Below are 22,861 nucleotides of genomic sequence, written 5' to 3'. Positions count from 1 at the left end.
TTCAGTGTAGCCATTGAAAGTGGGGTAGGGAGCTGATGTCTCTCCAATTTCTTTCCTGAGGCTGAGGTTCACATTTGGGTTGAAAGGAGCTAAAGGTGGAGAATTTGGGGCCTGACTTAAGAACACCATGAAGGTGATGCACTCAGAGGAATAACCCACATGAGCAGTTGGCACGCCTGAGTCTGCCCTTTACCTGATAGGCTGATTGAGAAGTCCCTTATTTGGGGCCTATTTACTCTGTGAAAATAAAAGGTCAGCACAGGTAATCTAGAACTTCTCTTGGGGTGGGAGGCTGGGGGATTCCTTGAGCAACTCGATCTTCCAAGAAGTTCCTTCAGGACACAGCTCAGCTCTCCCTGATAATTACCCACATCTCACCTGTGGTGTGGGAGCTTGTGGGACCTGCCTGACCCCAGGAGCATCCTCCAGTTACAAGGGTGTAGGACCAAGGCTTGATAACCAACCCAGGGGCGAGGGGCAGATTTCCAGACCAAGACAAACTATTACTACCGAAATGACAGCACCAAATATAAATCTAGAAATGACAGCATCCTCCGTGAAGGGAGAGCCAGTGTGCTAAGTGGTGCATTTAACCAATCACAATTAGTCTTGCGTCTCCGAACACCATTTGCTTCATTGTTAACCAATTTAGAGGCAGTGAGGGAGGTGACATCCAGACACCCAGTAGCTTTCAAGGTTTTGGTAAATTCTGAAGAAATTATTTAGCGTAGAGGTGATCTTAAGGGGAGGTCCTCCCGGAGGAAAAAGCAACCTTAAAATTGAGCCCTGGACTGTGAATTTTGTCTGAAACAGCTACTATTTTCTTGAAATAAGAGTAAAAGAGCTGTACAATGGGAATACGGGATTTGTTTCTCGGGGTTGTTGTGAGGATAACTGGGAGACCCTTGCACATAAAAGGCCCTTGCAGGGGCGCGGGGCGGGGGGGGGGGGCTCAGTGGTTGAGCGGCTGCCTTTGGCTCAGGGGGTGATCCCGGGGTCCTGGGATCCACATCACGCCCCTCTGCCTGTGTCTGCCTCTCATGGATGAATAAATAAAATCACACAAAGATAAAATAAAATACATGGAAAGCCCTTGGATCGCGTGTCCCCGCCCCCACCCGCACACCTAGGCCGGCCGGGGGCCTGCTCGAAGCCTCCCCGGAGGGTCGCCCGCTCCCCAGTCCTTGTGTCGGCCGCGCTCCCGGGCTCAGCTCCGCCGCGCGCCGCAGGCCCCGAGCCCGCCGCTTCCGTCACGGTGGGGATGCGGGGCCGGCGGCAGGCCAAGGGCTGCGGGGACCTGCAGGCACGCGGCGGCTCGGCCCCGGAGGGCGGAGGGGAACACGGGACCCCCGGGGGCGGGCGAGGCCCGCGCGGCGCCCAGGAGCGGCCCCGGGACCGGCCCCAGCACCGGCCCCGGCCCGCAGCCCGCCCAGCCCGCCCCCGGGGCGGTGCCGGGACACGCGGCGCCTCCGCCGGTCACGTGGGGCCGCTCCCCGATCGCGCCCTCCCAGCGCCGGGGACGCGGCCGCCTGCGCTCCCGCCCGAGCCCGGCAGGAGCGGAGACGAGGAGGCGCCGCCGGCTGCCCCGGCCCTGCGCCCGCAGCATGCTCCGCCCGCGGGAGCTCGCGGGGCCGCGGCTGCGAGGGTAGCGGGGCGGGAGCGGCGGGCGCGGGGCGGCGGGAGCGGGGCGGCGGGAGCGGCGGGCGCGGGGCGGGGCGGGGCGGCCGCGGCAGGCATCCTCGGCGGCCCTGCCGGCCCGGCGGCGCGCCCATGGCCCGGGCGCACGGAGAATGCGAGCTGCGCCGCCCGCCGGCCCCCGCCGCCTCCCCGGCCCCCGCCGCCTCCTTCCCCGCCGCCGCGCCCCCCCGCGCCGCGCGCCCCGCGCCCCCCGGAGCTGCCCGCGTCGCCGCCGCCGCCCGCTAGGACCCGGCCGGAGGGCGGGCGCGGAGGGAGGCCCGGCAGGGCCCGGGGCCCGGCGCCGCATGTAGCTGTCGCCGGCGCCCCGCCATGGCCGGGAAGGGCAGCGGGGACCTGCGCACCGCCAGGCTGTGGCGCGACGCCGCCCTGCGCGCCAGGAAGCTGCGGGGCAACCTGCGGCAGCTCACGCTCGGCGCGGCGGGCGGCTGCCCCGGGGCGGGCTCCGAGCCGCTCGGCTCCCCCGACGCGCCCCAGCTCGCGCCGCCCGCCCCCCTCGCGGACGTCGAGGTGCTCAACCTGGGCAACCGCGGCCTGGACGAGGTGCCCGACGGGCTGGGCGCGGCGCTGGGCAGCCTGCGCGTCCTGGTGCTGCGCAGGAACCGCCTGGCCCGGCTGCCCGCCGCCGTGGCCGAGCTGGGCCACCGCCTCACCGAGCTGGACGTGAGCCACAACCGGCTGAGCGCCCTGGGCGCCGAGGCGGTGAGCGCCCTGCGGGAGCTGCGCAAGCTCAACCTCAGCCACAACCAGCTGCCCGCCCTGCCCGCCCAGCTGGGCGCGCTCGCCCACCTGGAGGAGCTGGACGTCAGCTTCAACCGGCTGGCGCACCTGCCCGACTCCCTCTCCTGCCTCCTCCGCCTGCGCACGCTCGACGTGGACCACAACCAGCTCACGGCTTTCCCCCGGCAGCTGCTGCAGCTGGCGGCCCTGGAGGAGCTGGACGTGTCCAGCAACCGGCTGCGCGGCCTGCCTGAGGACATCAGCGCCCTGCGCGCCCTCAAGATCCTCTGGCTGAGCGGGGCCGAGCTTGGCACCCTGCCCAGCGGCTTCTGCGAGCTGGCCAGCCTCGAGAGCCTCATGCTGGACAACAACGGGCTGCAGGCTCTGCCCGCCCAGTTCAGCCGCCTGCAGCGACTCAAAATGCTCAACCTCTCCTCCAACCTCTTCGAGGAGTTCCCTGCGGCGCTGCTGCCCCTGGCTGGCCTGGAGGAGCTCTACCTTAGCCGCAACCAGCTCACCTCCGTGCCGTCCCTCATCTCGGGCCTGGGCCGCCTGCTCACCCTCTGGCTGGACAACAACCGCATCCGCTACCTGCCCGACTCCATCGTGGAGCTGACGGGCCTGGAGGAGCTGGTGCTGCAGGGGAACCAGATTGCCGGTGCTGCCGGACAACTTTGGCCAGCTGTCCCGGGTGGGCCTGTGGAAGATCAAGGACAACCCACTGATCCAGCCCCCCTACGAGGTCTGCATGAAGGGGATCCCCTACATCGCAGCCTACCAGAAGGAGCTGGCTCACTCACAGCCAGCGGTGCAGCCCCGCCTCAAGCTGCTCCTGATGGGCCACAAGGCGGCGGGAAAGACCTTGCTCCGTCACTGCCTCACCGAGGAGAGAGCCGAAGGGAACCAAGGTGGAGGGGACAAGGAGAAGAGCTCCCCACCTTCAGCTCCTTCTGCGAGCAAAGGCATCGAGGTGACCAGCTGGACAGCCGATGCCTCCCGGGGGCTGCGGTTCATCGTGTATGATTTGGCGGGTGATGAAAGTTACGAGGTGATCCAGCCCTTCTTCCTCTCCCCAGGAGCCCTTTATGTGCTGGTGGTGAACTTGGCCACCTATGAGCCGCACCGCTTTCCCAGCACCGTGGGCTCCTTCCTGCATCGGGTGGGGGCCCGGGTGCCTCATGCCGTGGTGTGCATCGTGGGCACGCACGCAGACTTGTGTGCGGAGCGGGAGCTGGAGGAGAAATGCCTGGACATTCACCGCCAGATCGCCCTGCAGGAGAAGCACGACGCAGAGGGGCTGAGCCGCTTGGCCCGGGTGGTGGACGAGGCCCTGGCCCGGGACTTTGAGCTGCGCTCCGCCAGCCCCCACGCAGCCTACTATGGGGTTTCAGACAAGAACCTGCGGCGGCGCAAGGCCCATTTTCAGTACCTGCTCAACCACCGGCTGCAGATCCTCTCCCCGGTGTTGCCCGTTAGCTGCAGGGACCCTCGCCAGTTACAGCGCCTTCGGGACAAACTGCTCTCGGTAGCCGAGCACAGGGAGATCTTCCCCAACTTACACAGAGTACTGCCTCGATCCTGGCAGGTGCTGGAGGAGCTGCACTTCCAGCCGCCTCAGGCACAGCGACTGTGGCTGAGCTGGTGGGACTCGGCCCGCCTGGGCCTGCAGGCGGGTCTGACCGAGGACCGGCTGCAGAGCGCCCTCTCTTACCTGCACGAGAGCGGCAAGCTGCTCTACTTTGAGGACAGCCCAGCCCTCAAGGAGCACGTCTTCCACAACCTCACCCGCCTCATTGACATCCTCAATGTCTTTTTCCAGAGGGATCCTTCCTTGCTGCTGCACAAGCTGCTCCTCGGGACCAGCGGTGAGGGCGAGGGCGAGGGCGAAGGCTCCCCGCTCGTGGCGGGGCCCGCCCCCGGCCAGGAACTACTCCGGGCCACCCAGCTCCATCATTACGTGGAGGGCTTTCTGCTCCATGGGCTCTTGCCAGCCCATGTCATTCGGCTGCTGCTGAAGCCTCACATCCAGGCCCAGCAGGACTTGCAGCTGCTGCTGGAGCTGCTGGAGAAGATGGGACTCTGTTACTGCCTCAATAAACCCAAGGGCAAGCCTTTGAATGGGTCCACGGCGTGGTACAAGTTCCCGTGCTATGTGCAGAACGAGGTGCCCCATGCAGAGGCCTGGATTAATGGGACCAACCTGGCCGGGCAGTCTTTTGTGGCTGAGCAGCTGCAGATTGAATATAGTTTTCCCTTTACCTTTCCACCCGGCTTGTTTGCCCGCTACAGCGTCCAGATCAACAGCCACGTGGTGCACAGATCGGATGGTAAACTTCAGATCTTTGCGTACAGAGGGAAGGTTCCTGTGGTGGTCAGTTACAGACCTGCCAGGGGGGTCCTGCAGCCAGACACTCTGTCCATTGCCAGTCACGCATCGTTACCAAATATATGGACGGCATGGCAAGCCATAACCCCCTTGGTAGAGGAGCTGAATGTCCTGCTTCAGGAATGGCCCGGACTGCACTACACCGTGCACATTCTCTGTTCTAAGTGCCTTAAGAGAGGGTCGCCCAATCCACACGCTTTCCCAGGTGAGTGGAGAGACGGATGTGGCCCTTCTGTGGTGGTAATGCGTTGAGATGCATTTTTTTTTTGGGGGGGGGGTAGCTAACTTGTTTTTCATTCACTTGATTATTTGCTTAATCTCACACGTTCCCCAGAAAAGTTTTTCAGGGTAGATAACAAGGGGGGTTGGCGGATGAGAAAAAGACTAAAGACACAAGCAAAATGATAGTCCCTGGTATCATACTCTTCCTGAATAAAAAGACGCAGATGTCAAAAGTGGGTTCCGGTCCCACTTTCGGATTTCGCATCTCCTTTTCCCTTTTCCCAGGTGAGCCTGCCTTCCACGGGAGGAAATTCAGGGAGCCGGACAGGAGACGGGTAGCGTCTGGCATTAGCCTCGCACTGAGCCTCGCACTGAGGTCATTGTGCACAGTAGACCCTCTCTGCAAGGGGTGCTCACAGCTTGAGATGTCACTGTCATCATCTTTTGTTTGAATTCACTGTAATCGTAAAGTAAAAATTATTGCTCATTTTTCTTAGGAAATTCTAGAGAAGAATGTTTTGTAATCAGGGTGAATGATGTATTAGTGAAGACAAAAATTTCAGTCTGTAATGCAGGACTAGGTCCTGGGATCACTGTTAGCCAGCGCGCCAGAAGGCAGGGAAGATGGATAACTGGAATCTCTGAGGGGAGTTTCCTGGGTATTTCCTGCCAGTTTTGTGTCTTATAGACCGCTAAAGGTTTGCTTTTTTGCTAAGTGTTAGAGAGTGGAGCATTTTGGTAATACTTTATAAGAGATGGAAGGGACAAAAGACTGACAAGAGTGTTGTGTGTGCGCGTGTCTGCGTCTGTGTGTGTATGTATGTGTTTTCCTTTCCCTCTTCTGGGGAATGTTTTGCAACAGACTTTTTTTCGTTTTACTTTTTTTACACCATTATAGGTGAGTGGGAGAATTCTAGGACTAATGGTCTGGGATTTTTTGAGCTTGGCTAATTGATAACGCTAGTCTTTAGTTGGGAATGTGGCCTTTTTTCACACTGGAGCATTCTTTAAAACAACTCTGGTTTGGGGGGGGGGGTTGGGTGGGCAGGCAGGGTTAACAACACTCCCAAGTGTCCTGAGGATAAGCCCCAGTGATAACATCATGGCCAGTTTCTCCCCACCATCCCCACCCCCAGGGTGCATCAAGCGATGTTGAAATGGAAGACTGCATGCCCCTCTGATCTTTGTCCTAGTCTGAATGCAACTCGTAATAGTATCAGCAAGCAACTGGACACCAGTATTTCCAAAGGTAACATCTTCCTGTTGCCCTAGATCTAGACTGAGTTTAATTCTTCAGCTTGAAGATTCAGTTACCAGTCAATTGAGCTGTCAATTCTGCATGAATATCTGGTGTTTTGTCATTGTCTGTGACTTGGTAGGCTCATCAGCTTGTTTCTTATTTGCCTTTGTACCTTGCTCACAAAAGCAAATACTTCTTTACTGTGTTACTAGGTCGAATAAAGTGGTTAAGAGTTACATAGTCACAGAGTAGCTCATTGAAGGAGCTTCCTAAAGCTGATTCATAATCCAAAGATGGAGCATTAATAAATCTGTTATTATCAACAAAGGGAAGGACCCAGGTTATTGGACAAGTGAGGATCCACTGTGTAGGGGAATTCCAAGAACTCTGAGAAGTAAACCATGAGTCCAGATTTTTTTTTCTAACCTCAGCTCTTTATTTTTTTTAACAGTCATGAATTCCACAAACAAGCACGTACCACCCTGTAGAAACCGAGAGTCCATTCTCTTGCCATTGTTTTGTCTGTCTTTTAGAGGAGGCACACCTGCTTTGCAATCTAGGCTGGAAGAGAAAGATGACTTTCTCTATGTAAAAAACAAATAAATGGTGGAGGATTGTGGAGTTATCTTATATATGGGGCAGGAATAAGTCATTAGTTGTTTTTGTGATAGAGATTACACATTTCTGTCTTATTTATGGTTAGAGAACTAAATTACCTTTTTTGCTCCATTTAGGATCGTATTTCTTTGAAAAGTAGCAAAGGGCACAGAATAGTGGAAAAAGATGATTATGGTACTTTCATGACATTAAGAAGATGGAGAAGTAAATATATGGTGACAGATGTTAACTAGACTTACCGTCGTAGTCATTTTGCAACGTACACAGATAGTGAATCGTTATGTTATTTATCTGAAACCAATATTATATGTTAAATACACCTCAAAAAATCAGTAGGTGAAGTTGAGAAAAAACACATTTTCCTTTTTCAGATTTTTCTGTGACAGCCATTATTTGATAGTATTTATCACAATTCTGAAAGATTTGGGAAGAGGTAAAATAATAAACAACTGGAAGGCAACGTAGGAACAGAATTGCAATGTTAGGTGTTCAGTTAGTTAGGGCATAACATTGAAAGATATGTTGGAGTCCCTAGGTTATTAAAATATATTTTAAGTCAGCAGAAACCCTTGAACCTATGGGTAGCCTTTTTGTCTTTTTAAGAAGTCATTTTGTATTTTAAAGACTTTGAAACAATCTGTTACATAGTTTTACATCCAATTAATGTGTCAAGTTCTCCTGTAAATTCTTTTTTTTTTTTTTTAAGATTTAATTTATTTATTAGAGAGAGAGCGCGCGCATGAGCCTGCACACAGGGGGAAGGGCAGAGAGAGAGGGAGAAGCAGACTCCCTGCCAAGTGGAGAGCCCAATGCTGGTCTCCATCCCAGGGCCCTGAGATCATGACCTGAGCTGAAGCCAGATGCTTGACTGAGTGAGCCACCCAGGCACCGCCTCCCCTGTAAACTTGTAACAGTTTTAGATAGGATGGCGTGCAATTGAAAGAGAATGTTTTGTGGACCATTTGCTTTTTTTTTTTTTTTTAATGTGTGTGTGGCAATTTTAAATTATTGTTTTTAAAATCAATATTTTTGAATAGAAATGACTTGACCAAAAAACTGTTAGAGGAATTTGAGACCCATTAAAATAAAGAGGGGGAGACATTCATTTACTTTTTCAAAGGTGAAAGAGTGGATTTTTAATTTTTTCCACTATAGGACATTAGAATAAGGATAAATAGCAAATTACCATCTCCCTTGATTTTATACAGAAGAACTGTAAAGTTGCCTTATTATCTTTTAAAGATTTCCAGGGCCGGGGTGGGGTGGGGGGCTGCTTTGGCCCTGTTCAGTGTCAACAGGACACTGCATTTTCTGGCCTGAGCTGCACTAATGCAGTTGGTCTAGGTGGATATGATGCTGGGTTTCTCTTTTTTCGATTTTGGTTTACAAAAGAAATGTGATGTTTTGGAAACTCCTCAGCCAACAGACACTTGGTTTTAAAAATTCCAGTGAGTGATCCCTGAGTGGCTTGGGATCCCTGAGTGGCTCAGTGGTTTAGTGCCTGCCTTTGGCCCAGGGCATGATCCTGGAGTCCCGGGATCGAGTCCCACATCGGGCTTCCTGCATGGGGCCTGCTTCTCCCTCTGCCTGTGTCTCTGCTTCTCTCTCTCTGTGTCTCTCATGAATAAATAAAATCTTAAAAAAAAAAATTCTGGTGAAAAAAATCTACTTATGTTAGAGAGATTATGTATTTATCTTATTTAAGACGAAAGGATTGTGCGACAAAGAGGTGCTTTTGGAAACTCAGAAGAGGTTAGACAAAGCCTAAGTGTCAGGCGTGTGTTTGCCTGCGTTCTCCTCCTGACCTCCTGCCAGCATCTGAGAGCCAGGCTTCCTCCTTGTTATTTGTGGGATGTTCTCATCTAGAGTAAGTTTTTCTTCGTGTGGAATATTGATTTATGCTTTTTCTTCTTTTCTACCAGTGTGGCATCTAAACCAAAAGAGCTGAATGCTCCTGAGGTTGGGTGATGTGTGACATATTGAGTAAGATGTGGAAGCTCAGATACAGGTCTGAGCAAGCTGCTGGTCCTCCGATACTCCATTCAAGGGGCTGAATGAATGAGATCATGTTTTTAGATCAGAAGAGTGGGTCTTAGGAGTTGAACTTGGCTTGAGTGTGATTTTTCACTAAATATCCCACTCTCCAAATCATCAAAGGTCATTTTTAGGAATAATTAGGAAGCAGCCCAAAGCAGTAGACAGAGAATTAGCCTATGGTCGCCTTTATATTTGGTCTCTTTCATTCACTCAGTGTCTCCATGCCTTTCCCTGTCTCCTGAAGACCTTTTGCCCTTGATCCATTTCTTGTACAGGGTATGTATACCTCTGAGGCAGTCAGCAAATTCAGTCTTGCTCTGTTGGTGTTTCTGGATGTCATAATACCTCTTTGATTAGGTTGTTCACTGGCTTCCTCTGAGCAGGAGACCCGCCCGCCTGAGGCTTTGTGGCTTTTGTAAGAGCTCAGATGTTTGCTGACTGATTGTTTGGTCTTTTGTGAGAAATACCTTTTTTTTTTTTTTCCTTTGTTATTCACGTACTCTGTCAAATTCCCAGGTGGCCCCATCATGATCATCTTTCTTTGTCCTGTGTCCCAGCTTCCCTCTTCCGCCCCCAAATGTCCCTCTGGTTTTCCCATTGTGTTTGTATTCCTGGGTCTTTCCCTTGAATGGGCCCTTCATTTTGACCACTGAAGCAAAGGAGAATTCTTGCCTTATTATAGCTCAGTTTTAGAGTTACTGGAATGTGAGCATGACCCAGTTGTTTGGATTGAATTAGTCATTGTTTTTAATTTCACAAAGGTTATTAAATATCTTTTTTACTTTAGCTTTATTAACATTGATGCCTCTTGGCTTTTATTTTGTGAACAGTCCTCTTTGAACTCTCCCGGGCTTTGTTTCATATAAAAATCAAAACCTTAATCATGCAGTAGGAGACAGAAATACCATGCATAATAGAATTCAAAGGCTTGAAGGGCCTTTGGAGTATTCAAATTATTTTAAGTATTAGGTGCGTCTTCTTTAAACTCTAGAATAGAATCATAAGCCCAGCTCCGCACAAGTAGTTTAGAATTTCCTTAGAGAAAGTATTTCTTATTCGTTAGCAGATGTTTTATGTCATGCTCTGCTGCCTGCTTAGCTTCCTCCCCAGTAAACCTCCCTGGTTTTGTTCTTGGTCATTTACTTCACTTTTAACACCTAAAATGTTGTTGAGGGATTAGGTGAGAGAATGTGTTGAGGAAAACAGTTTTTCTCTGTGTCTCTGAACACGTGGGGGGTGGGGTGCTTCTGCTCTATAACACAGCAGGGGGTGCAGGTGGGTATTGGGGTGAACATTTCTGCTTGCTTCCTCCATTCACCCATTAACTTTCTTCCCTCCCTGGGAGCCTGTTTTGATTAAGGACCTGGTCATCCATCTATTAGGGTGCTTTTTTTATTTTTAAAGCCAGGGCAGGTGCTGGCTTTTTCTCCTGCTCTCTCTTTGCACTCCTGTGCCCTGGGATGGAGAGGAGAGTTGCTTTGTGTCTCCAGGCTCTGTGGAAAGCACACCAGGGGGCACCTGGGTGGCTCAGCGGTTGAGCTTCTGCCTTTGGCCCAGGGCATGATCCCAGAGTTCCGGGATCGAGTCCCACATCAGGCTTCCCGCATGGCACCTGCTTCTTCCTTTGCCTTTGTCTCTCTCTGTGTCTCTCATGAATAAATAAATAAAATCTAAGAAAGGAAGGAAGGAAGGTAGAAAGGGAAAGAAAGAAAGAGAAAAAGAAAAAGAAAAAAAAAAGAAAGAAAGCAAGCACACTGGGTAGGGTCTGCATGGGGCAAGCCCAACCAGATTTCTGCTCTCCCTGGTTCAGCTGCTCTGACCGCAAAACCAGTTGCTGGGTGGTTGTCAGGCTTATATTCCTCTGGGAGCTGGCTACCTTCAGTTTAGTGGGTTGGGATGATGAGGCCCCATTTTGGCCTGCCTTCCCCAGTTCTACTCTAGCACTAAAGAAGCTGTCCCTGATCCCTGCTTGGGTTCTCCTGTTTGTACCACCTGTAGAAGCCAGAGTGATTCACAGGCCTCTCAGACAATCCCAGGACACGTATGATGACATTTTCCATAAAGATTCTCTCCCTTGGGAGGTATGGCAGTGTGATTCTGTGGTTATCTCCTTTCCGCTGATATATCCACACCCCTGGACAGTGCCTGGCGTGGGGCTGAGAAGCTTGAAGAGGTTCAGTTGAGATTGGTTATTATTTTTTTTTAAGATTTTTATTTTTTTATTCATGAGAGACACAGAGAGAGGGAGAGACACAGGCAGAGGGAGAAGCAGGCTCCCTGCAGGGAGCCCCATGCGGGACTCAGCCCATGGATCCTGGGATCGCTACCCAGGCTGAAGGCAGATGCTCAACCACCAAGCTACCCAGGCGTCCCGAGATTGGTTATTATTACAGAACCCAAGAAATCCTAGTGTTTCTTAATTGATTTCCTTTGCTAAGTGCTTCTTGGGGTTGTTTATGATGGTCTTTACCTTAAAGCATGTCTTGTGAGGTAATCGTCTATAATGTTCCCGTGTGATTTTCCTGGGACCTATATGCCTGCCTTCTCTGTGTGCAGGCGGCGGGGTGGGCACCGGAGCAGCTCGCTGGGAGGTCAAGGTGAATGAAGGGCAGGAGCTGGCTCTGGAAAGGCCTCTTGCACCTGATGTCACATCTGCTCTCCTGGTCAGTGAGCACTGCCACCGCCCCCCAACCTCCTGTTCCATAGCTTCCTCCTCTTTTTTTTTTTTTTTTAAGATTTTATTTATTTATTCATGAGAGACACAGAGAGGCAGAGACACAGGCAGATGGAGAAGCAGGCTCCATGCAGGGAGCCTGTCGTGGGACTCGATCCCGGGTCCCCAGGATCACGCCCTGGGCCGAAGGCAGCGCTAAACCGCTAAACTGCTGAGCCACCGGAGCTGCCCTAGCTTCCTCCTTCTAGCAGTTTACTGATCCCCAGCCCTCCCTTGAGCGGTCCTCTAGGCAGGCAGGTAGGGGAGGAGGCTGCAGGTGTGGTGGTGGTTGGTCCAGGGAAGGTGTTTCCCGTGGTTTGCACCAGCCCTTTGCCTTCTTCCACACGCTGCTGCTTTCCAGAAGCTCTGCACCGAGTCAGGGTTGCGGGTTTGAGTTCACGGAAGGGGGGAGGGCTGCTGGCTGTCACGAGTGCAGGTGTGTTTCCGCGCATCCCTTGTGCTACAGAGAACAGCTCCCAGACGCCACCACCAGCAGGGCTCACTTATTTCTGGAGAGGGAGGAGGAAGAATTTTCAGTTATTTTTATTTTTGGCACCGAGAGCTTGAAAACCGTTTCCCATTTTTCCTTTCTCCACATCATCTCTTAGCTTAAAATTCTGGCACTTGGTTTCTTAAAGAGGAAATTAGTGAAAAACCATCAACAAACTTTTTTTTCTTTAGCCTTATAATCTACAGAAGGCAAAGAATAATACAACAGGGGAAGGGAAGTGGGAGCTGGGGGAGGAGGAGCGGGAGAGAGGTACTGGGGCATGGGCGGGGGGGTGGGGGGGTGGCGGGGTGGTCCTGCATGGCCTGTGAGCCAGAGGCTCTTGCGCCCCCTCCGGGAAGGAACTCCTTGCTCTAGACAGGCAGCCCGGGCACCAGGCTGTTCCAGCTCTTTCCTTTGCTCTTGCAGCTCTGTGTACAAGGGCACTTGGGAGAAGTGCAAGGAGGAGAAGCCAGCTGGAGTTGTGTCAGACTGCTCCTGGAGGTTCCCGTTTCACGTGGCTCTTTCTGCCTTTTGAGTGGAGTGGTTTTCTGGTCCTTCTTTCTCCCCCACCCTCTCCTCCTCCTCCTGTTTTATCAAAATCCACATAATGTGAGATTAACTCTTTTTTTTTTTTTTTAAGATTTTATGTATTTATTTATTCATGAGAGACACACAGAAAGAGGCAGAGACACAGGCAGAAAGAGAAGCAGGCTCCCCGTGGGGAGCCTGATGCAGGACTGGATCCCAGGACCTCAGGGTCACGATCTGAGTCAAAGACAGACACTCAATCACTGAGCCACGCAGGTGCCCCAAGACTAACTCTTAAAAAACAAAAAACAAAAAACTTTATTTATTTGAGAGGGAGAGTGAGTATGAGAGAGAGAACAGGAGCAAGGGGAGAGACAGGAGGAGAAGCCAGCAGGGAGCCTGATGCAGGACTCCATCCCAGGACCCTGAGATTATAACCTAAGCTGAAGGCAGATGCTTAACGAACTGAGCCACCCAGGCACCCGAAATCAACTCTTAAGTAAACAATTCCATGCATTCAATGCATCACATTGTCGTCTTTCCCACTCCTTAAGTTCAGTACTTCTTGAGACAAGGAGCAGGTGAGGTTGGAGGCTTCCTTTCTGGTGCAAATGGACTAGAAAAGTCTCCCTCCAGGCTCTTTGTGGCAACTTTCCTTCTTAGGGACGACTTGAGAATAGTAGGGCTTTGGTGGCCAGGCCTTGAGATGCCGCATTGATGAACAACCTTTAACATGGCTGCAGTGGGGATCTTCTTCCTTGGTGTCAATGAGAGGATAGAAATGGGCCTTCCAGTCTATTCTGTGGCATTAATGATTTAATGAAGGGCTGACAGTAAAGAACACATAGAAGCACACATAAATACTGTGTAATCACTTGTCTTCTTGTGTGCAGTGCTGTTTTTCTACAAACATTTTTTTCTACAAACATTTCCAATAAAGCTCTGGAATGATTGGCAAGACCAGAGGCAGGAGAGTGAAGGGGATAGAGCTCCATTGAAACAAAATTAGGTTATTACCAGATTAGACAAACAAATGTACCATAAGTTTATTAGCCGGATTCCGTCATTAATCACTTGAGTACCTGCTGCATTCAGGAGTCTGTACCAAACAAGGAATTGGAGGAGAACAAAAGAAAATAAACAGATGCCATAGGGAGCTGAGTTGGGATTTTGTTTGATGTAATTTTTGATTCTTGTATATCTGGAATCTGACTACATATGAAGAAATTTATTAACAGGAAAAGAAAAGATTTTTCCAGAGAGAAAAATGTGATTGTCCTGAGAAAAATCAGCTACCACTTTGAATTTGCTTGACATAGAGGAGTAGGTAAAAAGTGATGCTCAAGCCATTCTTTTCAGTTGATTTTCAGTTTGGATCATTTGTTTGCAAGAAATCTCAGGCAGATCTTGGAGAGGGTACCAAAAAAATAAAAGAAAGAAAATAAAAGAAAAAGCATTGTAGGTGAGGTTTTCTAAAAACTTTGAAAATGAATCTGCTTCTCTGAGGGGGGAAAATGCCTTCTGTTCAGGAGCCTTCTCATTCCTCAGAGTCCTTTATGGATTTGCTTCCTTTTGAGAGGGATTGAAGTGATCAGTCATTTCTGACACCAAAGATTTATGAACACAGCCTCCAAAGAAGGTACAAATTAAATTGGATACTGTTATAATAAAAATATATGGCTGCTGCTTACAGGTTTCTTTGTTGAAGGAAGCTCTGTGGAGGTGGCTTTCTGTTCTCAGCGTGCTAAATGTTGAGAGAATTAAAGAGTTAATTTTCTTAGATCCTCCCCACCCTAAAAACGAAGCACCTGTATTAGTACTGCGTTACAGTAGTGGTGAATTTGGGCGTAGCAGAACAAGCTCTTTCTTCACTTACTTTTTTTTTTTTTTTTTGAAAAGAGAGTTTTTTAAAAAAAAGTAATGGAGAGAGGAAATAAAAAAAAATCAGAAAAATGATATTCCTCCCAGATACTGGTGTTTGACTTAGCAACTTTTTTTTTGTTGTTTCAGTAAGATTTTTATTTTTCATGCCATAGAGGTTATTATTGTATTAATCATCACTCCAGGCTTTCTAAGGGTGTAGGCTTGGGAAGACTGTGGGAGGCAGGGACGCTGTGGACTTCCCACCATGTTGCAAAGACAATGCTCCGGGCTGCTTATGGATGATCTCATTTATATCATCATGATACTTACCCTATGGATGATCTCATTTATGTCATTATAATACCTATCTCTCAGTGTGGCTGGGAGGTAGGTGTTATCTCTGTCATCCTGTGGAGGTGGAGAAATTGAGGTTTAGAAAGTTAAGGGACTGCCCCTGAGTGACAACTCTCTGGGATTTCAGCCCTGACCCTCTGGTCCTACCCACGGTGCTGCTGTCCCTCAAGGGTAGGCTGTCCACTGCTTCCTTCCCTCCTCTTTGCTCCCTGTCCATTCTGTAGCGCTGAGTGCTGGGCCTGCAGGCTGAGAGGTCTGCTAATGCATGGGACCTGCCCATGTGGAGACCATCGGGGGTCACAATCAAGTGCTGGGGAGAAACGGGGTCTCAGAGAGAGGTTCCTGGAGGGACCACAGTGCATCATTCCAATTTTATTATATGTGCTGCCAAAGGGAGCACTAGGACCGCAGCACAGCGGAGCATTAAAGAATGATTTCCAGCTAACCCACATGAAGGAGGTGGAGAGGGTATTTCAAATTAGAATGGGATTTAAAAAGTTGGGGGTGGAGAGTGATATAGAAGGTTCAGTGTGCCATGCCAAAGGGTGGGCATAAGTGCATAAAAACATCTAGCAATTTTTTAAAGAAGATTTTATTTATTCATGAGACACACAGAGGCAGAACATAGACAGAGGGAGAAGCAGGCTCCTTGTGGGGAGCTGGATGTAGGACTTGATTCCAGGACCCTGGGGTCACACCTTGAGCCGAAGGCAGATGCTCAACCACTAAGCCAGCCAGGTACCCCACATTTACCAATCTTACTAAGGAAGAGGCTTCTTTATTTAAGTTACGCTTATGAACTGATAATACTTTGCCAGTGACCGCTGCTGGCCCAGACCCTAGAGTTGGAAGCATTGTCCTGGCCCATTCCTGTTCAATCAGGCAGGGCTGTGTTGAGACCATGGAAGAGATTTATGGCTGCCAGAATGGAAGAGTCATTTCCAGTGATTCGCTCAGACTCATAATCAAGTTGTTGCTGGGCCCACAGAACACCTGTCCCATAGATCCACGTCTGAGCCTGCCACTGGCCACTTTGTCCATGCCGGAGAACCAGGAGAAAAGGCGAGTTGGTTATTCTAACAGCCAGATGGCTGCATGCCTCCGTAATCCCTGGGAATGTATCCGAGAACATCGATTTTCCTTCCTCTAAATCTTACCATAACAGATCTTGCAATAAAGGCGAATTTGTCTGTAACATAATTAGCATTTGATTGTGGACTCAATTTCAGCATCTTTGTGCTTTTTTTTGTGACACCGCTGACTGAAAATACTGTTTTGTTTTTTTAAATTAATTTTGCAGTCATGGAATGCTGTATTTCATGTGTATCATTTGTTGGGACACCATATCCCACACTCTGACAGCATTTTGTCACATTTCGTTGTATCATTCTACTCTGTCTTTCCTTGGCTCTTAATTGATCAGAATACACTCAGTTACATTTCAACTGAAGTCCTAGGAAGTGCAAGATATTTTAAATAGTTACTTTATATTTTGCTCATATTTATTTGATATTTGGATTGAAATACTTGGAACTTCATGTGGCCATTGAAAATAGAAGCATTATGATATGGTGGTTAGGTGCAAGGGCTCTTGAGTAGAGTGCTGGGTTGGAGTCCCTGTCTCCACCGCCCCCCACACGCTTGTTAGTGCTGTGACTTGGGGCATCATAAATTTCCACGTCATAGGGTGGTCCTGAGGATTGGGTGAATATGTGTGAAATGCTTAGAACAGTGTTTGGTGTATGGCAGGAGCTCAGTAGATATTAGCTGCTGCTGCTCTTGTTATAGTTATTCCAGAAAGCACAAGTCCAAACATATTTTTGAAAACCTGATAAGCTTATGGATAGAATGCCCCCCTTTTTTGTGGAATGAGTATCAAGTACACTGTGATCTCTTGTCATAAACATCTTATGGTCTTTTGAAAATGCTTTTTTCCCCCTTTATAAAAACATACACAGATTTGAAGAGTAAAGGGGAAAAAAATTACATGTGACTGGTATCTAATATAATTACTTGATACAAATCACTCCATTTTTTTCAGTTTTCCCCCCCTTAATCTTAAACTCATTAAAATAGGGAACTGTAATTTCATTGTATAAATAATTTAAATAGTTTTTTTTTCTTAGCCTAAGTAAGTTATCATGGATATGGTTTCATATTACTAATATCTCCACAATAATTATAAATGCTTACATAACAATTACATGAAGGATATTTTTTACCTTTATTTAACTGTTGGACTCTTGTTTCAAATTGTTGCTATTATGTGTACTTCTCTGATGGCTATATTTCTTTGTAAAGGTTCTTTCTTATTTGGGCAATAATCTCCAAAAGGCAAGGAATGACTAAGGTCTGATATATGTCTCCACTGCTTCCCATGACAGGTCATAATTCATATTCATACCTGCTGAGGACGCCAGATTGATTTCATGGTACTTCCTCAGTATTGGGTATCATCTCCAAAATGCACTAACATTTGATGGGGGAAAAAAATCTCACTGATGGTTAAACCTTTTAATTAATGAGTGTGAGTGTTTTCCTCTATGAAAATTTCGTTGCTTCTTTTATGAATTGTTTAATAATATCTTTTGGCATCATCTTCATGGTCCTTTGCTTTTTCTGTTTTTAATCACAGTGATGTCTTATTTCTTACAACCACAGACTTTAATTTGTATTAACTTTTTGCCAATATTCAAGATAATGAGCTTTTGTCTCTCACACATAAGGCATTTATTTTCTAGTGTGCTTCCCCTTTCAAGTGTAAAAAAACTTTCGATGTCTTGATGTTTTAAATTTTATTCAGTACAATATATTGATCATTTCTGCATGATCAAATGAAATACCATTGTTATCTTTCTAAACACAGAGAAGTAACAGAAGGACTCACAGGGAACCATAATCTGTCCATCCATACAACCGCTATTGAGAATAAAAAACTATTATCTGTATGTGGATGGTATGTTCAAAAGGCAAATCATATCTCTCATAACCTCACCCCGAGTTTTCTTTGTTTTTTGTAAAATGTTTTTCGTGATATCTTCCAAAGAAAAGAAAGCATATATTCGTATATATTTTAACCTGTAAGAGATAATGCTACACTCCTTGTTTTGCATCTTGCATTTGGCCACTTAAAAATATATTTTGGAGATGCTTTCACATGAGTAGTTACAGATGTACTGTATGTCTGTCTATCAATTATATTTTACCAGTGGCTGTCCTTTTGGTTGGCTGTATACTGAAAAACCTTTGATTCTTTCAAGGTTGTTTTATAAATTTTATGCTAAATAAACTCTCTGGTTTCTAGAATTTTGAGACATACTCAAGTTTTTAAAAAACATTTATTTGAGAAGAAATGGAGCGGGGGGGTGTGTGGCAGAGGGAGAGGGAGTGAGAGAATCTCAAGCTGACTCCCCGCTGACCATGAATCCCGATGCAGGGCTCTATCCCAGGACCCTGAGATGATGACTTGAGCCTAAACCATGAGTCCCGATGCAGGGCTCTATCCCAGGACCCTGAGATGATGACTTGAGCCTAAACCATGAGTCCAGTGATCAATTGACTGAACCACCCAGGCACCCTGAGGAGTACCCAATTTTATTTTCTTCAAGGTTGGTAATCCAGCCTTGTGCTTTAGAACACCGTTGAGATGCAATTAGAAAAAGACAAATCTCTGAGTCAAAATGGTGGGACTTAAAAACAGGCCTGGGAATTCTAGAAGTTTAACTTTGTGATTTAAAATAAGGGTGATTTTTTAGGGCAGCCCAGGTGGCTCAGCGGTTTAGCACTGCCTTTAGACCAGGGCCTGATCCTGGAGACCTGGGATCGAGTCCCATGTTGGGCTTCCTGTATGGAGCCTGCTTCTCCCTCTGCCTGTGTCTCTGCCTCTCTCTGTCTCTCTCTCTGTCTCTGTGTCTGTCATGAATAAATAAGTAAAATCTAAAAAAAATAAGGGTGATTTTTGAAATTCACTTTTGTGATGCATATTGGAATACCATTGTTTTCAGCACGATTATGCATTTCACAGACTAATTCATCCATTTTATTATTATTATTTTTTTAAGATTTGATTTTTAAAGTAATCTCTCCACGCATCATGGGGCTTGACTCACAACCCTAAGATCAAGAGTCGCATGCTCTGCCAACGGAGCCAGACAGGTGCCCTTGATTTGTTCATTTGAATGTGATGTCATGTTTAGACATAGCAATACTGACAAACCCTGCATATCTACAAATAAATATGCCACTGGTCAAAATAAGATAGTGTCAGCAAGAATAATGCTGTATCCATGTGAGAAATTAATAAAAAATAATTGCTAATGAACTATATCACACTGACCCAAAATACTGCTTCTCCTTTCTATCCCAACTGTCACCTAAAGAAAAATCTGTCTGTGCCAGTGTTACAGTTTTCATTTCTATCTATAACCTAGTCCTAGAGTTCCACAACATTGTATTTTCTAGACCTCAGCTTGGTTATGCTCAGGAAATGTGCCCTGGATGTTTTATCTTGATATCAGTAGGGGTTCAGAATTGAAGAGATAATTTGAACTGTTTGCTCTTCTGTGTGTGTGTAATGAATAAATAATGGGTCTAATCCAGCACGCTGAAATGTTTGTAAAACAGTAAAGAATTCAATCCTGCTGGAGTTGCTTTTGTGTTTATTATTATTTTTTAAACATTTATTTTTTTTTATTAGAAAGAGACAGTGGAGAGAGGAGCAGAGGAAGGGGGAGAGAGAGAATCTCCAGCAGGCTCCCCACATAGAACCAGGGGTGGACTCCATCTCAGGACCATGAGATCATGACCTGAGTTGAAGTCAAGAGTTGGAGGCTTGGGTGCCTAGGTAGCTCAGTGGTGGAGTTTCTGCCTTTGGCTCAGGTCGTGATCCCGGGGTCATGGGATCAAGTGCCACATTGCGCTCCCCACAGGGAACCTGCTTCTCCCTCTATGTCTCTGCCTCTCTTTCTGTGTCTCTCATGAATAAATAAATAAAATCTTCGGAAAAAAAAAAAAAGTCAGAGGCTTAACCGGCTAAGCCACCCAGGTGCCCCATGTATTTAAAAGATACTTAATTGTATATTTTGTTTAATGCTAACAAAATCTCCATTTTCTTAGAGAAAGATTTTTTAACAGGGCCCCTTGAAGGGTTTGGTCTTAAAAATTCTCCATCTCATATTAAGTGTCCAAATCAATGCAGGCAGTGTGGAGGAAAAGAGTATGCCACATTTTCGGCACATGTTATTAAAAAAATATATTTGCTGGGATGCTCTTGACTTACCTTGGCTGCACATTGGCCTGGCATTGCTGTGCTGCCTTTCACTGGGGAGGCTTGTTGCTTATGAATTCCATAGGGAAGAACTGAAAAGAGAAAGATGAATTTTCCAGAAGACCACCATAATGCCCAGACAGCTCGCTGGTCTGCTGAGAGCTGGGCCATTTTGTGCGCAGGGCACAGTAACAAAAAACGAGATGCAAAGCCCTTGGAGGATGCATCTGTCTCTGTCGTGGATACTGCCCTCCCCCAGCTGGCTGGTGAGTGGCCCGACCCTCTCTAGATGGGGGCAGGTGTTCTTTTGAGTTTATTTCTTTTATTAAGTCTCTGCTACTATGTTTGCATTTTCCCCTCCTTAAAGCATATGCAAAAAAAAAAAAAAAAGAAGCATATGCATGCCCTCTGGTTACTCTGTAATATAATGTGCACTCTCCTTGATTGCTACATTGTTTCTATCTATTTTTTTTTTCCCTTGGCAAGGAAGAAAAGGAAAATTCACTTGTTTTCTGTTTGGTCATTTCAGGAATTTGCCTCCGAGGCTGTTGGGCCAGGCTTGACTGCAAGCAGGCAGAGCTTATCAGATCTGTTAGCCTCTCAGCTACTTCTTGAAAACTGTTCATGCCTGACCCTGGTCCCTGTGACACAGTGCAGCATTAAAAGCTTACCCGGAGAGCAGGGATGGTTGCATCTTGTTGATTACCAGAGCTACTAAAATTCTTTCACTGAGGCAAACAAACAAATAAAACACAATACAGCAACCAGGTGACTGTTTCCAGTCCAGCCAAAAGGCTGTGTACCTGGCCCCAGGTACTCCACGTGCAGATTGGAATATCAGGCCATGACTGTTTACAGTCCATAAATCTTCTGATTTATTGTGCCCTTTGAGATTCGAGACACGTTTATTCATGGGGGGATTTCCATTGAAATCAGAGCCCACTGTAAACTCCAGGCAAGAATCCGGAATTAGAATGGTGCACATTGTTCTTTGTTAGAAAAGAATCCTGGTTCTTCAGTTGTAGACAAATATTTGCTTTTGAAGAATCTGGTGGTGTGTCGGTCGGTGGCTTTGTTCACATCCATGCATAAACACACGCTCTCTCGCCTTCCAAGGATGCAGGCGCATGCATCGTGCAGAGGATATTATAATGCTTGGAATCTCAGTGTGTGCTGCTTCAAGTATGAATAGCTTGTCACCTCTTTCCCTCCCCCTCCAACTTAGCTTGTTTCTGTAATGGGACAGGTCTGCACCCCAAGGAGTCTGCAAGGTGTTCTGTGGGGGGTGATCTAGGACAAGCGTCCCATTAGCTATAGCTAGAGATGAATACTGACAGGGAGCTTTCTTACACGATGCTAAGGCAGCATCAGAGAGAGAGGCCTTACATCTTTTATCTTTCCAGGCCAGTGGATTAAGGAGTAAAGAAGCCTGGACCTCTGGGAAGCTGCCCTGAGCCTCAGTTTCTTCATGGGTACATGAGGAGAAATAATTCTAACCTTTCCTTAGCACTTGTTCTTGCTCTCTCAGCCTCCTTAGATGTTGTGAGGATTAAATGCATTAACGGGTGCCAAGCATCCAGAGATGGTTTAACCATATAGCAAGTGCTTAATAAATTAATTAAATTAATTTAATTAATAAATGTCGGCTCATGATCCCTGCTTATGGGCAAGGAACACTGAGGTGTGGGTTGGCTGAGTAACTTAGCCAGGTGCACACAGGACGTGCCAGGTCCTAGGCTCTCTTCTTCTAGGACATATGCCCTCTGTCACCATCCTGGGCTGCCTTTCAGGAAAATGCTAGCTTTCCACCTGTCAAAAATGGCTGGTTGGGTGAATGAAAAATGGAATAACGTGTGGGAAAAGCATGAGTGTTCAACTCTGCAGTGCTGGACCAGAAACATTACCTGGCTGTCTGCAATGATGAGGCATCAGGCAGGTTATGGGGAGTTAGGGAGGGGTGAAGAAGGCAGCCCTGATCCCAAGAAGCTGCAGTCTGGGTCAGCAAAGCAAGCAGGAAATGTATAGTTGCAGTGCTGTGTAGTAAGGGCCGAGATGAACAGATCTGGGCCAGGGGGCAGAAGGGGGGATGTGTGGAGGAAGGGAGCTGTCTGGAGCCAGGTGGGTAGGGGTGGAGGCAGGAGGACAGGTCCCCAGCTGAGCAGCAGTGTTGCTGGGCACTTTCTGCCAACCACCAGGACCATTGAAGTGTCCTAGAGTAGGCGGTGGGGGAGAAGGTTGTACAAATTATGGCGAGTCAGCTCTTTGACTTAATAGTGCACATGCCCTGTAAATATTTTTTTTAGCCTGTCTACCCGATTAGCTAAGATTCTTGGCAGCTCAATATAGAGCTAAAATCTTTTGATTTGATTTGATTGTTCCCTCCCCAGTCCAGTGAGAGGGAAATATTGAAGGGCCAAGTGGGAAAGTGTCATGGTCACGCTGGGCTGCAGGGAGGTTGGGCTTGAATGGGAGCAAGAAGGGAGTGGGGTGGAGGCGGGGCGCGCTCCAGGGTAGCTCCCCCAGGAGGTGGTGCCCGTCCTGCGGAATGATGGGTGGGGTCCTGGGCTTCCGGGCCTGGCCCTGTCAAGTCACCGTCCTGGGCTTCTGGACAGGTTTCCTGTCTGTGAGGTGTACAGGATTATCTCTTTGATTTGGGTGAATGGGATGGGATGGGATGCAATGGAACCACAACCAGGGCGTTTTTGTTTGCAAAACAGAGAGAAGTGATT

The 22,861-nt window shown here is 48.0% G+C and overlaps 1 protein-coding gene across 1 annotated transcript in view; it reads left to right on the top strand.

Moving 5' to 3' along the window:
• Positions 1-1,871: 1,871 nt before the first annotated feature.
• The window catches only part of MFHAS1 (malignant fibrous histiocytoma amplified sequence 1), an 83,360-nt gene continuing 62,370 nt past the window's right edge, over positions 1,872-22,861 (top strand). Inside the window, 2 exon segments of the mRNA XM_041751537.1 lie at positions 1,872-3,072; positions 3,074-5,006. Coding sequence (XP_041607471.1) covers positions 2,008-3,072; positions 3,074-5,006 — 2,998 coding nt within the window. The 5' untranslated portion in view covers positions 1,872-2,007.

The sequence above is a fragment of the Vulpes lagopus genome, chromosome 4 (assembly GCF_018345385.1).
Source record: "Vulpes lagopus strain Blue_001 chromosome 4, ASM1834538v1, whole genome shotgun sequence".
NCBI classification, from domain to species: domain Eukaryota; kingdom Metazoa; phylum Chordata; class Mammalia; order Carnivora; family Canidae; genus Vulpes; species Vulpes lagopus.
This window is presented reverse-complemented; position numbering and strand designations above follow the sequence as displayed.